The sequence below is a fragment of the Barbatula barbatula genome (assembly GCF_947034865.1).
Source record: "Barbatula barbatula genome assembly, chromosome: 6".
Lineage (NCBI taxonomy): Eukaryota > Metazoa > Chordata > Actinopteri > Cypriniformes > Nemacheilidae > Barbatula > Barbatula barbatula.
Genome location: NC_136765.1, coordinates 19,369,416 through 19,383,782, shown reverse-complemented (window position 1 = coordinate 19,383,782; position 14,367 = coordinate 19,369,416). Strand labels below are relative to the sequence as shown.

General features: G+C 37.8%; 1 protein-coding gene across 2 annotated transcripts; it reads left to right on the top strand.

Moving 5' to 3' along the window:
* The first annotated feature begins 9,608 nt into the window (after positions 1-9,608).
* On the top strand, positions 9,609-13,364 carry ikzf5 (IKAROS family zinc finger 5). Of its 2 annotated transcripts, none has more exons than XM_079458892.1 (4): positions 9,609-10,029; positions 10,404-10,576; positions 10,856-11,029; positions 11,426-13,364. In XM_079458892.1, the coding sequence occupies exons 2-4, from the start codon at positions 10,444-10,446 to the stop codon at positions 12,385-12,387; spliced, it is 1,269 nt and encodes a 422-aa protein (XP_079315018.1). In that variant the 5' UTR covers positions 9,609-10,029; positions 10,404-10,443; the 3' UTR covers positions 12,388-13,364. The 2 variants fall into 2 exon arrangements, with proteins under 2 accessions (XP_079315018.1, XP_079315019.1); XM_079458893.1 differs by having other exon boundaries at positions 9,623-10,029; positions 10,423-10,576; positions 11,426-13,320.
* Positions 13,365-14,367: the final 1,003 nt, after the last annotated feature.

The window sequence follows — 14,367 nt, the reverse complement described above, 5'->3', positions numbered from 1 at the left end:
CGTACAAATAATATTCCACCATAATGGAAAAGGTTGAGGTGGCTGAAGACGGATGAAGTCATAAACACCTATAATTGAGAATCAAAGACCGATAAATTTTAAACTGCTATCCATTTTCCCCTTTTTTCAGATGATGATCTATGTCATTCTGGCCGCAGGAAAATGGAGGAGATTATGGGTGGAAATTATAACAATAAATTTTCTAAACATACACCTTGATTATGCTTCGATTTTTTTGGGAAGGAGAGCAGAGGGAGAGAGAGAGAGAGAGAGAGAGGGAGAGAGAGCCAGTTGGCCTGGATGGCTGAAAGCTTGCTGGCTAAATGGGGCCATAAAATAGCTTCTGTGTGCTGTTTCGCCCGGAGAGGCCAGGCGTGCCTGGAGGTGTCATTTTCTTCCCCTAAATGGGGGGAAATGAATTGTGTAATTTATTGCAAACTGAAGCACAGTGAGATTAGATCAGCATATCCCATCAAAGGCTCAACAATCAATCTGCTCTGCTTTAACAGCTTGAGACGCATAAACCAGGGCACCTAATGGCTTTCCAATCTAACAGATTGATAGACTTATCTGCTCCCAGGGGATGTATTAAGAAAATCGGCTACTTTCACACTCTTCCCCACCACTTCTGACAGAACCCACTTTTTCTCACCCTTCCTTTCCCCACTCACAGGGCTGATTGTAGATATAGATATATAAATACATTTGTATGAGATGGAGTTTAAAGGGCGGAGGGAGGGCGCAGAAAAGAGAAAAAGGCAGAGGGGAGCGAGGGGTTGTTATTTGTTATTTAGATGAGCGTGGGGAGAGAAAGAGGGGGGAGCTCTTTAATGAGCTGATTATTGCTCGTTGTTTGGAACTGAGATGGTGAGCAGTAACTCAGAGCCACTTATGAACATATATAAATGTGGCCATAGCAACCGACCTATTCTGACTGGAGGAAAGTGATGTGTGGTGTAATAGGGTGAATTAATTAAACGAACATATTACATTAATTTTGCTGTTATGTCCTCAGATGCAAACTTAAACATAATTCTTTTAACATTCTTATTAGCTATTAAATATGCTTTGGACTAGTATTAAGTTTAACACTAATAGCAGCTGTCGAGAAATATATAATATATATTTATTATATATATATATATATATATATATTATATATATATTTAGGAAATATTTAGATGTATTCATTTATTTTGACCAATAATTAAAATTATTTACAGTGCATGTAATATGCACTGTAATATATATGCATATAAATGTCTTTATAAATAAAAAAAACAATATGCACATATATATGGTCAGTAAATACAAACTTTTATTCTGGATGCGATTAAACATTTGACAGAGCTAATAAATTCTAACATATGCATGCAAATATTTCCTATACATGCACGTGTACGGATGAGATTATTTGGCGATTAAACACTGAACAGCCCTATATCAGACATTGAAGTCTTTAACTACAGATGAATGTATTTTCAAAACATTAGCCTTATCAGCAGCATCCCATTGAAAATATTGACAAAAGTGTTGGCCAGAACAGCAGTACAAATTCTCAGCACAGGTGTAGGATGACTTCTATTTGTCAGCCAGCTTGTCAAGATAGAATCTAAACCTCAAACATGGAGAGTGAATGAGATGCTATCAGCACAGACACTGAGAATAAAGATCCTACCTCCCTACATAATTAAGCAGCCACTGCCACAGCTCAAAGAGAGCAATGAGATGGGTCTATCTTAGAGAAAAGAGAGAGAGAGAGAGAGAGAGAGAGAGAGAGACTTCTGTGATTCATGATTGACATGGGAAGAGATGTTGTACTGAAAATTAGATCCGGCTAAATAAAGTCTACACTTGTACTCTTCAAGAAAAAAATCTAATAGGATTCGGAGGCGAATAGAATTAATCTGGAATTAAAGTTTAAAAGGCAGCGTTAGAGTCACCACAGAAATCTATTGAAATAAGACTTTTATTCCCCATTGCATTATCCTTTCTTTGTATTGCGGGACATACTGCATTACAGATCTGATTTGTATTGGAGTCCTGGGGCAGAGGGGCATTTTACACCTATAAATATCCTCACAAGGACCACAAATCAATGGCAAACAAATTCAGATGCGGTTTCCCCCCCACTTCTTTCTCACATAGGCTACTCAAATGCAATTTACAGTTTAATTAAATATATGAAATGTCAAGTTAGATACTAAGCTGTATGCATATTGAAAAATGCTCATTCTGAGTATAGGTTTTTGAATATTTGTATCTTACCAACATAAATTATTTTGATTTCAAATAAATGCGAATAGTGGTTGGTAACGACAATGATGTAAACGATGACAGAGTTGATGAAAATTGGCATATAGAGGAATGTGCAAACCATGTTTGGGTGTTTGCAAGAATCTATGAGTGAATTCGGAAACCATTTTTCCTGATGTGTATCTGTTTTATGTCTATTTCAAGCTCTCTCTCTCTCTCTCTCTCTCTCTCTCTCTCTCTCTCTATCACTAAATGAAAGTGTACTAAGCAACATCTGATCTGTTTTCCAGTCAAAATGAATCATTGATTAGTTGTTAAAACATAAGTGCAAATCAAATCAGTGCTCCTAAGAAGAGACGTATGACCACCCACCTGCACATGAGGAGCGAGACAATTATTGACCAATTGATTTTATGCACAGCACATTTTTTCTTTTCTTTCAAAGTGAAAATCCTTCTTTCTTCCTCGTTCTCAATGGTCCTGACTTTTCTTACAGTATTTTACCCGTAAAGCCTTTATTCCCTGGCTCCAGATGAAACCTTTGCCTCGACCTCTTACATATTTTCTTCTCTATTTCCCTTTAATAGCACTAAAATTGGTTACATATTCTTTTACAGTCCCCAGATGCCATAGGCCCCGTGTTGTCATTCGATTATTTATAGAAAACTATTACGTGCTTACATTAGCGGCTTACTTCCCCCATGCGGCCTACAACGTTCTTTCTCTTTTAGAAAACCTTAAAGCCAATTCTTTACTGGTCTACAGGCTCACTATTGTAGTCCGCAATGAACCAAGAAGCACATGGGAAGAAAAGTGTGTGTGTGTGTTTGATTCACCAGAACTAACAAGAATAAAATAGAAACACGGAGATAGAAACAAAAGGGTAAATGCTTTGATGAAATCAGCATGTGTAGACAGATTTATATATATAAGGAAATTTCCAGACAGACCGATCTACAGACTACTCTTTATTAACATCTTTTTTTGCTCCTTTACCTGAGCCCAATGTTTGTATTGATAATTCCCTGCTAATCTGTAGTCTAGTTGGCCTGTCAATGCTGTACAGGTGAAAACATGTTATTAATGATCTCTCCAACTGCACAACCGCATGATACAGTGTGAGCCATGTTTAAATTCCTCCCCCTATATGCATCGGGTCAGGAAGGCCCAGCTGCACTCGGCCCTGAGATCGATAAAAGGTCAGAGAGGTCGAGGGTCATTCCTCCCTCCCATTATGATCCAGGCACTCACCTCATATGGTGACTAACGAGGCCTACTGAGTAAAGTGCAGGATAAGAGCAGTGTTCAGGGAAAGTGAATACTACTAGGTCTATTGAATCAGAAACGGAATACAGAGGTAATGGAGCACTTCCTTGTTACTGCTTCACCTTGTGTGGAACATAAATAAAAAGCAAGCTGGAACTTTGTATAAAGATGGTAAGAGAACAGATAACTGAGAAAAATATTGGCCTGGAGACTTTTTAGGTTCAGAACCTATTGGTGTAGCAGATCATATACTCTGGACAGAGTCATTATCATAGTTTGAAAAAGAGATAAGGGGTCTATTAGACCTCATTATGCCTGTGATCAGCTTTTATCAATAATCAATAGTCTTCTGTACTGATCCTCTCATTAACCTAAAATTTCCTTTCTGCCTGGCTGATGCCTTATTTTGGTTATACAGAGAAGCATTCATGCATGCACACCGCACAATAATAAATTAAGACAGGGCCTCATTTTAGATATACTTGTACATTTCCATTTTGTGCTTAGATGTTAATAATTACGGTATCCTATATCTTTTGTTTTATGCCATATATTTTGTTATTATCTGGCACCATAGATCAATAATTGAATAAATGTGTGACCCTAGACCACAAATCCAGTGATAGCACGGGTTTTGTTTTTGTAGGAATAGCCAACAATACATAGTATGGGTCAATATGAAAGATTTTTATTTTATGCTACAAATCTTTTGAATATCAAGTAAAGATAATTTGTTCTATGAAGATATTTTGTAAATTTCCTACCGTAAATATATAAAAACCTTTTTCTTTTTGTGTGTGGATACAGCAAAATTGCCAACAAAAATGGCCGGAAACACATCTGCAAACGTTGCTCGCTGCTGCCCGCCTTTTGGGAACAATCCACTCTATTTTGCTATCAATGTAAAGCTTTGGATTTCTGCTTGCGGGTTCATATAGGCCTACTCTACACAATGTCATTACAGTGGTAAGCTAATAGAGTGTTTAAACAAATCTGTTACTTCTTAGCAACGGCCTGCTACAGTGCCTCTTATGGACAACTTTAAAGGCAGTTTTCTCAATACTTTGATATTTTGCACCCTCAGATTCCAAATACTTGTATCTCGGCCAAATATTGTCAGATTTTAACAAATCATACATCAAAGGAAAAAGCATATTTATTCAGCTTCCATGTGGTTTTGTGGTCCAGGAACTAGTAATCAGACAATATTATTTCAAATTCCCTGCCAAACTCATTTTTACCAGTAAACATGTGTAAAAAAATGTATAGATTTACTCTACAATTAAATTCCACTTTAAATTAACAAGCCTCTTATCGTGAATCTTTGTGATTCTGTTCCCAAGAATGTCACAGTGGCAGGGAGGTGCATTGGTGGTAGCAATAGATGGACTTTGCTGTGTCTGCTGGCCTGTGTAAAGCCCTGTGTTTTAAAGATGTGACAGAAGATGCTCTAAATTATCTGCCTTTAGACAGTGCTATCCATTAGCTCGCCTCTCAGCACCGAGCATGAAATGCGAGTATTGGGGCAACTGTGTGTTGGGAGATATCATTCAAGACCATGAGCTATGGCCGAGCACTGACAGTCACGATAAATGTCCCCACTTTTCAGGCTGTACAAATGGCATTTGGTCACAATAATTCAGCAAAGGACAGTTCATTCCCCATCCAGAGGGACTGGACCCAGTCAAAAGCTATTACAGCATCTTCTTTATTAGTGTCTATGGTTTTGGTGTAGAGATCCTCAGATAAATATAGCTAAAATGCCACTTCACTCAGAAATATTGGTCCATTCCTCTGTTGCCTGACTGGGCCCGAATGGCAGCCTGTTTCAGACATTATAAACCTTTCTGAAGTCACACGGCGCTCCTGCCACCCATCTGTCATGCTGTAAGTACCATCATTTGCAGACCAATAGAAGTGATCAGTAGATTTTCCCTCAGGCCCCAAGCGAGGCATCATAGTCGAAGGGATTGATTATCACTTTATCATTTAAGTATCGCTTGCTTTGAAGAATAATAACTCACGTTTAAGGTGCCAAATGGCTTTGCATATATCTGAAACCGCCAGCCATTTAAGAATAATTGTGCAATTCGTCATTTGTGACGTTGCTTTATAGTTTTCTGCATCTGTACGCAGAATAGGAGCAGGCTGTCACCTGTGCAGTGCTATAATGCGTTGACGCGGGTGCGTTCAGACTTCATAAGGTGACGGCGGTTTTATCGTGCGTCGCCTCGTAAAGTCACGTCATAGGACGCGCCCGACACTTTTATTAAACAGCTATTCACAGCGTGTGCAACGAGAGATGTGCAAAGATAAATCCTTATGAATAACTGAACTGTCTGTTTGAGGATCGGGATGTCATACAAAGTTAGAACGGCACCACAGATAAAAGAATGTGGGTAAAGCGATTCATATGGGGAAATATTACCTTTTGTATTGAATTATCATATATATATATTTATATAAAGATATATTATTCGTATAAATACATTTGGGTATATGTTATATGTCCTACCAGGATAATCGTAGTTTTAGGGAAAATAACCGTGATTTTATTATACATCTAAAAACATACAAAATGAGCATCGGCGGATTAGGCCTATAATAAATCATTATAAATACAGATCCACTGTAAACCCGGATGAATTGCCAATACTCAAAATAATTAAGGCAACTCGTCACCTCCAATCTTTTAGTTTTAGAGTTTCACATTTTGATTACTGTTAAATTAAAGTTCTTAATAAATCTTATAGTCCGACTTAAATATTTTATTAATCCTTTTCATGAAAACAGGTAGAAAGAACTAAAAAATAAGTACACAAATTTGAAGTTAACTAGTTAATTATCTTCTTCATTTCCTGTATAACCTCAATGGGATAAACAAACTATACTGTACGTTTGTTGGCAGTTTAGCAGTACTTTTTTAAGACCTGGGCAGTACTCATCCGATTTAGGTGCAATATTCCAATAAACTGGACCAGATCAGATTTTTAGAAATTTGATCTGGCATTCAACTAAATGAGAATTTCCTGTACATAGAAATTCATTGGTTCATGCAGGAAATTAATGGAAAAAGACGTGCGTTTTTGTGTGTGGCGCGCGTATCGCCGCTAATCTGTGTCTTTGTGCAAATGCAGCAGGCCGCTCTTTGGCAATCGAGCGCAAAGCCACGGCTTTGAGAAAAAACACTTGTTCTGTCGTATAATTAGAGATCTCATACTCGCTTTGTGAGAGGGAGAGAGAGAGGATTGAGGGGGGCCTTGTTTGCCCATTTAAAGTGTGATTCAGATAATAGTGTTCTCATCAAAGGTAGCAATTACATTCATTACACGGGCAGCCACGAGGAAATTAAGTGGCAGGAAAATGAAAAGCTTAATATGTACTTCCTCTATCCCATTTCTGTTCCTTTCTCTGCTTCCACACATGCCCCGTGTTGCACAAGGGTGTGGGGGTTTAAGAGAGGGTCTCTCCAGAAATAAATAGTCTTGGGGGCGTGAAGAATAAATCCAGCCCTGGTCCTCCTTCACCCTTTAGCAGTAATGATTCGGCGTTGGGGCAGGCGTTTCTATAGCTGCGCTCTTCAGGCAGGATTAAAAGCCTTTCTTCGGGGCCTAATGTCCACAGCAGCCTTTAAATGACTCCAGCATATGATTGGAGTCTTAAAAAAGTGCTCAGGGGCCTTTTACAAATTAATACCCAATTCCTTTTCAGGACAAAATGAATTGTTTAGCATTCTATAAAACCACAAACAGCACATAAATCAAGCGCTCTGGGGGAGAAGGGGGCTTGCTCATTGAAAGGCTTTTAAATGTGAATTAGGGCAACGGGGAACTTGGTCTGACTTACCCCCTAGCAGGTGTAGGCAGAGCAGCTTCATACACTCTTGCAGATGCTGAATTGAAATGGAAAGAGAGAAGAGAGGAAGCTAAATCTGACTAACAATTAAACTGATACTCAGGCGTGACCTTTCATGTCAAAAAGACAGGATACCCTGTATTAATGCATATTAAGCTACACTCAGACATTTGGATACTATTCATTGTGTATCCGACAAAACCAACAACATAGAAAGAAAGAAAGAAAGAAAGAAAGAAAGAAAGAAAGAAAGAAAGAAAGAAAGAAAGAAAGAAAGAAAGAGACTGGCAAGAAGTTCATACTGTTCAGTATGCTGAATAATATTAATTTTAATAGGAAAGTTTATTCAATAAATTACTTTTAGAAAATTCAACCAACACAATATTTTACAAAATAAATTATTTTATTAACTCATTGTACTGATGTAGACTGAGGACATCGGTCTTAATATTGCTAAAATTCAAATTAAGTATTAAATAGTGACAACTATTTTCTCCATATATTGTTGCACCCTCCTTTGAAAACATGAACGCTTTATGAAAAGAAGCCTACTTGAAACAGCAATTAATCTTTTTCAACTGACAAATTACTGTCACCCTGCTTGAATTATTTAAAGGGAAGTGGTTTCACGGGAAACCTGAGCATAATTAAATTGCTATAAAATAACATTAGTGTGGACAGGCCATTAGGAAGTGCTGTAATTGACTGCTTCAGGGGTCGTAGTTCAAATCTTGCAAGGTCGGGCTGACTTCCTTTGGTTCAGTTTATGGCGATTTCTACTGCCAAGCCCACATACTGTAAATACAAGATCTTACAGTTATTGTCCGAGTTGTCTGTTTGATGTTCACAATAGTTGGAATCATATGAATCATTTAGATACTTCCTCACAGTCAACTTCTTGCTTATTCATAAGCAACAAACAACACTGACAACTAACCACCTTGATTACTTATTTTATATGATTATCAGGAGCACTGCAGGTTGTTTATAAAACCATATAGACATACCTTCAAGTAGCCTAGATTGTCCAGTTCTTGGTCATCACATTTACAAATGGACATCCTGCGCCCTCTAGTGTCTAAAATGAGAGTTGACGATGAGATTATGGCAGGTCATTGATTTCTTTCTCAGACATTCAGCACTGACATAAATAAAAAGGTTGTTTGAGAATACATCATAAATAAATGTCATTATGAAGATGTTTAAATAGATTTCATTTTAACCACCAAACAAAAAGGTCAATTCTGGTAAGCATGGAATTAACCATTATCATATTAGGCAAATATAAAGGCTTTGGTGTGATGTCTTGTTTAATGTGACATAAAAGAAAAAACATAGGATAGTAGGAAAATACGAGTGTACAGTAAAGCCATAAACAGACTGTTGTGTGCCAGACAGGTTGGTCTCTTGTCATCTGAACCATTATTACAGACCATGAGTGAGCAGGTGTTACACTATATTCCTCTCATTACAACTCTGAAGAGTGTCACAAGGATACAAAGCTCTCGCGCTAACTGCTCGTTTGTCACACACTCTTCAATGGTTTTCGTATTACCATGACACAAATGGGGCAATGCGATCTTCAGCTAACTTCCCCTCTAGTTAAATATTAAACGTTATGAAACATAAATGAGCCAATCCAGCTATTTAAAGTAATGCAATTGGCTCAAGTACTCATCAAATTGTCCGTGACATTTGAACGTGGAAATGATCCACGTATTTGATCTAATCTGGAAAAAAGTGAAAAATTAAAAAGTCATTTAATAAACAAAACATGTATAAGAATGTATAAATGATTGCTAATACCTGCAAAAAGTCAGGCGGGTAATGCAGGCGGAACCAATGCTTACTGTAGGTGACCTTTTTGGAAATGTAGGCCTATTTAAATGTATTCATATTTCAAATATCATCAGAAATACAGTCTGACATTCTTCGATTTGAGAAATGATCAACGTAAAAACACCTGATATAACGCTGACATCCAGCGGAAACGTGGTAAAATGGCAACATCTGCTCAGACTAAAATATTACAATTACAAAACATTATTATTTTACTCTTAAGACTTTTTTAGGTGTGCCTTTTTTATCGAATATGTGTCGTGGGTCTAAATTCCCCAGTTTTGCACTTCAGAAGACAATTCGGATAAGAAGGATACGGTTAATCTATTGCATATATCAGGTAATGATAATATTAATAAATGTTAAATAACGATTTTTATAAGTTGCTCCAAAGTGGGAGAATGTTTACTCACTCGTAACAGCACGGCGGAACTACTGATTCACTCAACTGAACCAAGTCGGACGAATTTCATCTGCACACCGCTTGAACTTTCACCCCTGCGTTTTCTTTTGTTTTGATATCGGAGATCATTAATCGGAGATCACAAACTACGTTTGCCAATGACACTGACATTGTCCTAAACAATCAACGGAGCATGATTCTGACCCGTCGGTGTGATCTCAGATGTAACGTTTAAGATGTGTTTGACAGAAATGGCTAAAACAGGCGTGCTAACTCGCTTCTGTAGCTGAGCATCACCATGGAGCTTGACGCGATCAGATTGTTCTTCTAACGTCTGCCTAGAAACGATTGCCATTCAATACACTCAACATATCGAGTGTGTTTTTAATTTTTCTGACACGTTTATTAAGGTAAGAGATAGTAGGTTGAAATACTGTGTAATGATTGGGGAAATGTGAGCAACGTCAACATTCAATCGATATCATAACAACGCCTGTTAAAGTTACCCTGCCAACTAGATAACAGACAGACTAGTAGATTTGTGTTGTATTTAACTTGTTTATAACTGTGACAAGTTTTACTACAGCTCATAGATGGCATTAAATGTGAAGCAATTAGTATTCTGAAGTGTATATCTGCTCATGGGCCTGTTTTATCAAACTGAGCTGTTGGTGTATTGCTAGTAAACTTTTTTAATGCCGTTAAAGACATCTTGTCACAAGTATTTTATTGTTCTATTACATGGCAGTAAAATGCGTAAATTAGGGTTTGGTTTTATTTACAGCTTATTTGTACATTTTAAGACAACAACGGAAGATCTTTCAATGGGTGAAGAGAAGCCAGAGACACTGGATTTTGTGAAGGACTTTCAGGAGTACCTGAGTCAGCAGACCCAACATGTCAACATGATATCCGGTTCAGTCATCGGAGTAAAAGAAGGAGATGAGATCCAAGGAGGTAATGCATAGAGAGAATCTCTATAGGTGTTATTGAAATTAAGTGCTTGATATGGATTTGTCTGAAAATGTGCAACCTCTGAAAAATATCTTAATGTGTTTAAACTTGTATGCGTTCATAGTTTTTAGTTTTAAATATTGTGCATTTGAAATAGTATACATTTTGATTAGCTGTTTTAAGTGTGTGGTATGCAAAATATGCAAATTTATGCTAGAGTAAAATAATTGATTCAGGTGTTCAATGTGAGGCTTTATTTTCTGTTTGATGTGTACCTTAAAGATCTTGGCCAGAATGGTCTGGAGCACCCGGCAGTGGATATTTCCTTGGAGGATAGTTCAGGGATGTTGGTTGATGGCTTTGAGAGAACATATGATGGTAAACTAAAGTGCCGCTACTGTAATTATGCCACAAGGGGCACTGCACGGCTGATAGAGCACATTCGCATCCACACGGGTAAGAACAAATTTTTTACCTACAGACGGGTTTCTGCATTTTAGTCTTGAGATTCATTTCAGAGACAGGTCGGCCATAGTTATGAAAAACATGGAAAGGAAATGTCTGTGAATTAATTTTGTAATTTCATGTCTGGATGGTTATGGAAGAGTAGGATTTTAAAAATACTTCAGTGCATTTCATCAAGTATATTTTGTGAAGAATAAAATCTCCAAACCAGTGTGATGACATTAGTCTCTTTTATAGTATTCTGTTAATATTGGAAAACCTGCATAATTCTCTATAAAGTTATCGGATTTGTTTTAAGCAATCATGAATGATAAGAAGGTCATGCAAATTCCTTTACTAAAATAGCAGAATCTTAATGAAAAAGTCCCCTTTCTTTTTGAACTCCAGGTGAAAAACCCCATAGATGCCACCTGTGTCCATTCGCCTCAGCGTACGAGCGCCACCTTGAGGCGCACATGCGCTCTCACACGGGTGAGAAGCCCTACAAGTGTGAGCTCTGTTCTTTCCGATGCAGTGACCGCAGTAACCTTTCTCATCACCGTCGTCGTAGACACAAACTCCTACCCATGAAAGGTGCGCGATCCTCTCTCTCTCACCGAAAGATGCTCAGTGTTCTGCAGAAGAGAGGAAGCTCTCTGGGTTATGGTCGCCGCCTGCTCATCAACCTCAGCCCACCATCTATGGTGTTGCAGAAGCCTGGTTCTGAGCAGCACCACTTGGGAGACTTCAGTCATGATTTACCTTCTCACGCCCATCTCCATCAAGAAGCCTATAATGGTCTAGGAAAAGATCCACAGGCTAGTGGATCAATAGGAGTTGGCTCCAGGGACCACCAGGACATGGTATTGGACAACCCGCTGAACCAGCTTTCCACTTTGGCCGGTCAACTTGCCAGCATCCCACCGGAAGCTCATGGAGCCCCGGTATCTCCTGGAGCCGAATCTCTGCCGGATGAGAAACCAACGTTCCTCGTCCAGCAGCCTGTAACTGCGCCTGCTGCTGTCTCTGTCAATACTGCCCATGCTTCCTCTCCCATCACCCCGGAATCCAGACCGGCTGCGCACAGCGGCTGTAGCCCAGGTGTGGGGCCCTGCAGTGAGAGAACCAGCACTCCCAGTGGCACCAACAGCCAGCCAGGGACACCCACCCCAGTACAAGATCCTCAGATGCTTCACCACTGTCCCCACTGTCATATATATTTTCCCGACAACATCCTCTACACCATCCACATGGGTTGCCATGGTTATGAGCACCCTTTTCAATGTAACATATGTGGACACAGGTGCAGGAACAGTTATGACTTTGCTTGTCACTTTGCAAGAGGCCAGCACAAACAGTTACAGCTCTGAGTGTTGCCTAACCCTTTTGTCCTATTTTACATGAAAATAAAGTTGTAGTATCTGTAACATTCCAAAGACAAAATAAGGTGACCACGCTCTGTGTAAATCTGAGTCAATAAAGCACATGTGGAGTGTACACTTAGGGTAAAAGGACATAAGATAACAAAAGATATGTCTAATTCAAGAGCCAGAGAATTGACTCATTCAAAACTCTCATAAGATTTGCCACAATATTTATAAGTGCCAGAGTTAAGTTATCAGTGCCTACAGATGTTTTCCAAAAGTTGAGACTTTATCAAAAGTTTTGATTTAAAATGTATTATGAAGTTATGAATTCAGTAGCAGCAAACAATTTCTTTTGAAGTTTTATTGCTCTTCTGTTTCAGTATAAACAAAAAAGTCATTGCCACATATGATCATTCAGATCCTATTTTATTTATTAAAAGGTATTAATAAGTAAATACTTAACAAAATTGCGTGCTTACTTTGAGATCTGTATTATTTCAATTTAAATTAATCTAACAAATTCGTATAGTGTAGGTAAGTGTCTGATTAGATTGTTGTCCACATATGTATCATTTTACTATAGTGGCCGGAGATTTATATGTTCCCTAGCAACATAGCACATGACTGTATACTGGCTTTTTAAAGCAGTGTTGAGGATTGTGTTTGAGGAGTGAGATCACACTGTTTAAATCTCCCTTCTCTCTTAGGACAACCACCAGTGCCATGCTGTAGATGTTGTTTGTAATGTTTTTGGAAACATCTGTGGTGCTACAATAAAAACTTGCCTGTCTGCATAGTTATCAGATAAGTATTGTATAACATGTTTTGGAGAATTTGATGTTTAATGTCAATAAAACTCAATATATGTTGTGTACCATATTATTGGAATTTTTGTTTAACCATTATAGGTTCCAGTGTCTTGTTTTATGCATGGCGTGTAGTGTGGGTATTCTTGATGTTTGTGCACACTTGGATGGGTTAAATGCAGAGGACAAACCATATAGATTACTTGGCCTTCACGTCACTTCAAAAAACATTGTCCTTCAGTCAGTGTTGATGAAATTAAAGATTACTGTAGTAATTTTCACAATTATTGTACATAAATGGCATTAAGTAAACTTACGGTTATACATTTGGCAGTTACTTTTTCATCCAAAGCAATTAACAGTGATCTGGGAATCGCACCTACAACTTTTGCACTGTTAACACCAATTATAGGATTGTGTCTTTTAGATTTTAGTTTGTAGCTTTTCCTCCTTGTTAACTTCATCATGTTAATTGTTACTTCATTTGAAATGAAGGGAGAAGAAACAGTAAAACTGGTTTATGATCTGATTTATGATCTGAATCTGATTTCATTTGGATTGTTACATTTAAAATAAACATACATATCATGCGTATACATTTATTAAAATTAAACTATATTTGTAATAAGAAATATTTTTTATCATTTATAGTGCTATAGCAAATTAAAGGCTGAGTGGACATTTGGAAAGTGTAAATGAAAATATCTGTATTGAGATTTATCCTTAGCCATACATAATGCTATAAAATCCTTATTTTGGTCTATTGTGAAATATTTTATAAGCAAATATTTACCGAATGCAGACCTTCCGTGAGGAAAAGCCGTTTACTTTCGGTTCTAAGGTAAGAAATGACGTTCAATTGTCACGAACAGGTAATTTGGTTGAATAATTATAGCAAATATAATGTCATATATGTAAATTAAAAAACATAATTGGTTAAAAAAACTGTCAAAAGGATTTGCTGCATCCAGGGTACCATGTCTGTTATTCGTTTTGAGAGGTTGTTATCGCAGAAATAAGCCCCAAGCAAGACCCAGTGCGAAGCGGGTCAAGAAGATATAGGCTATAAAACCTGTACTAATTGAAAGAATACAAGTTAACAAAAAGATTTAACCCATCCAATATTTGGTGATTGCAGAATAAGTGATTTATAAGCTATCTTCGGTAGGTGGGTCAT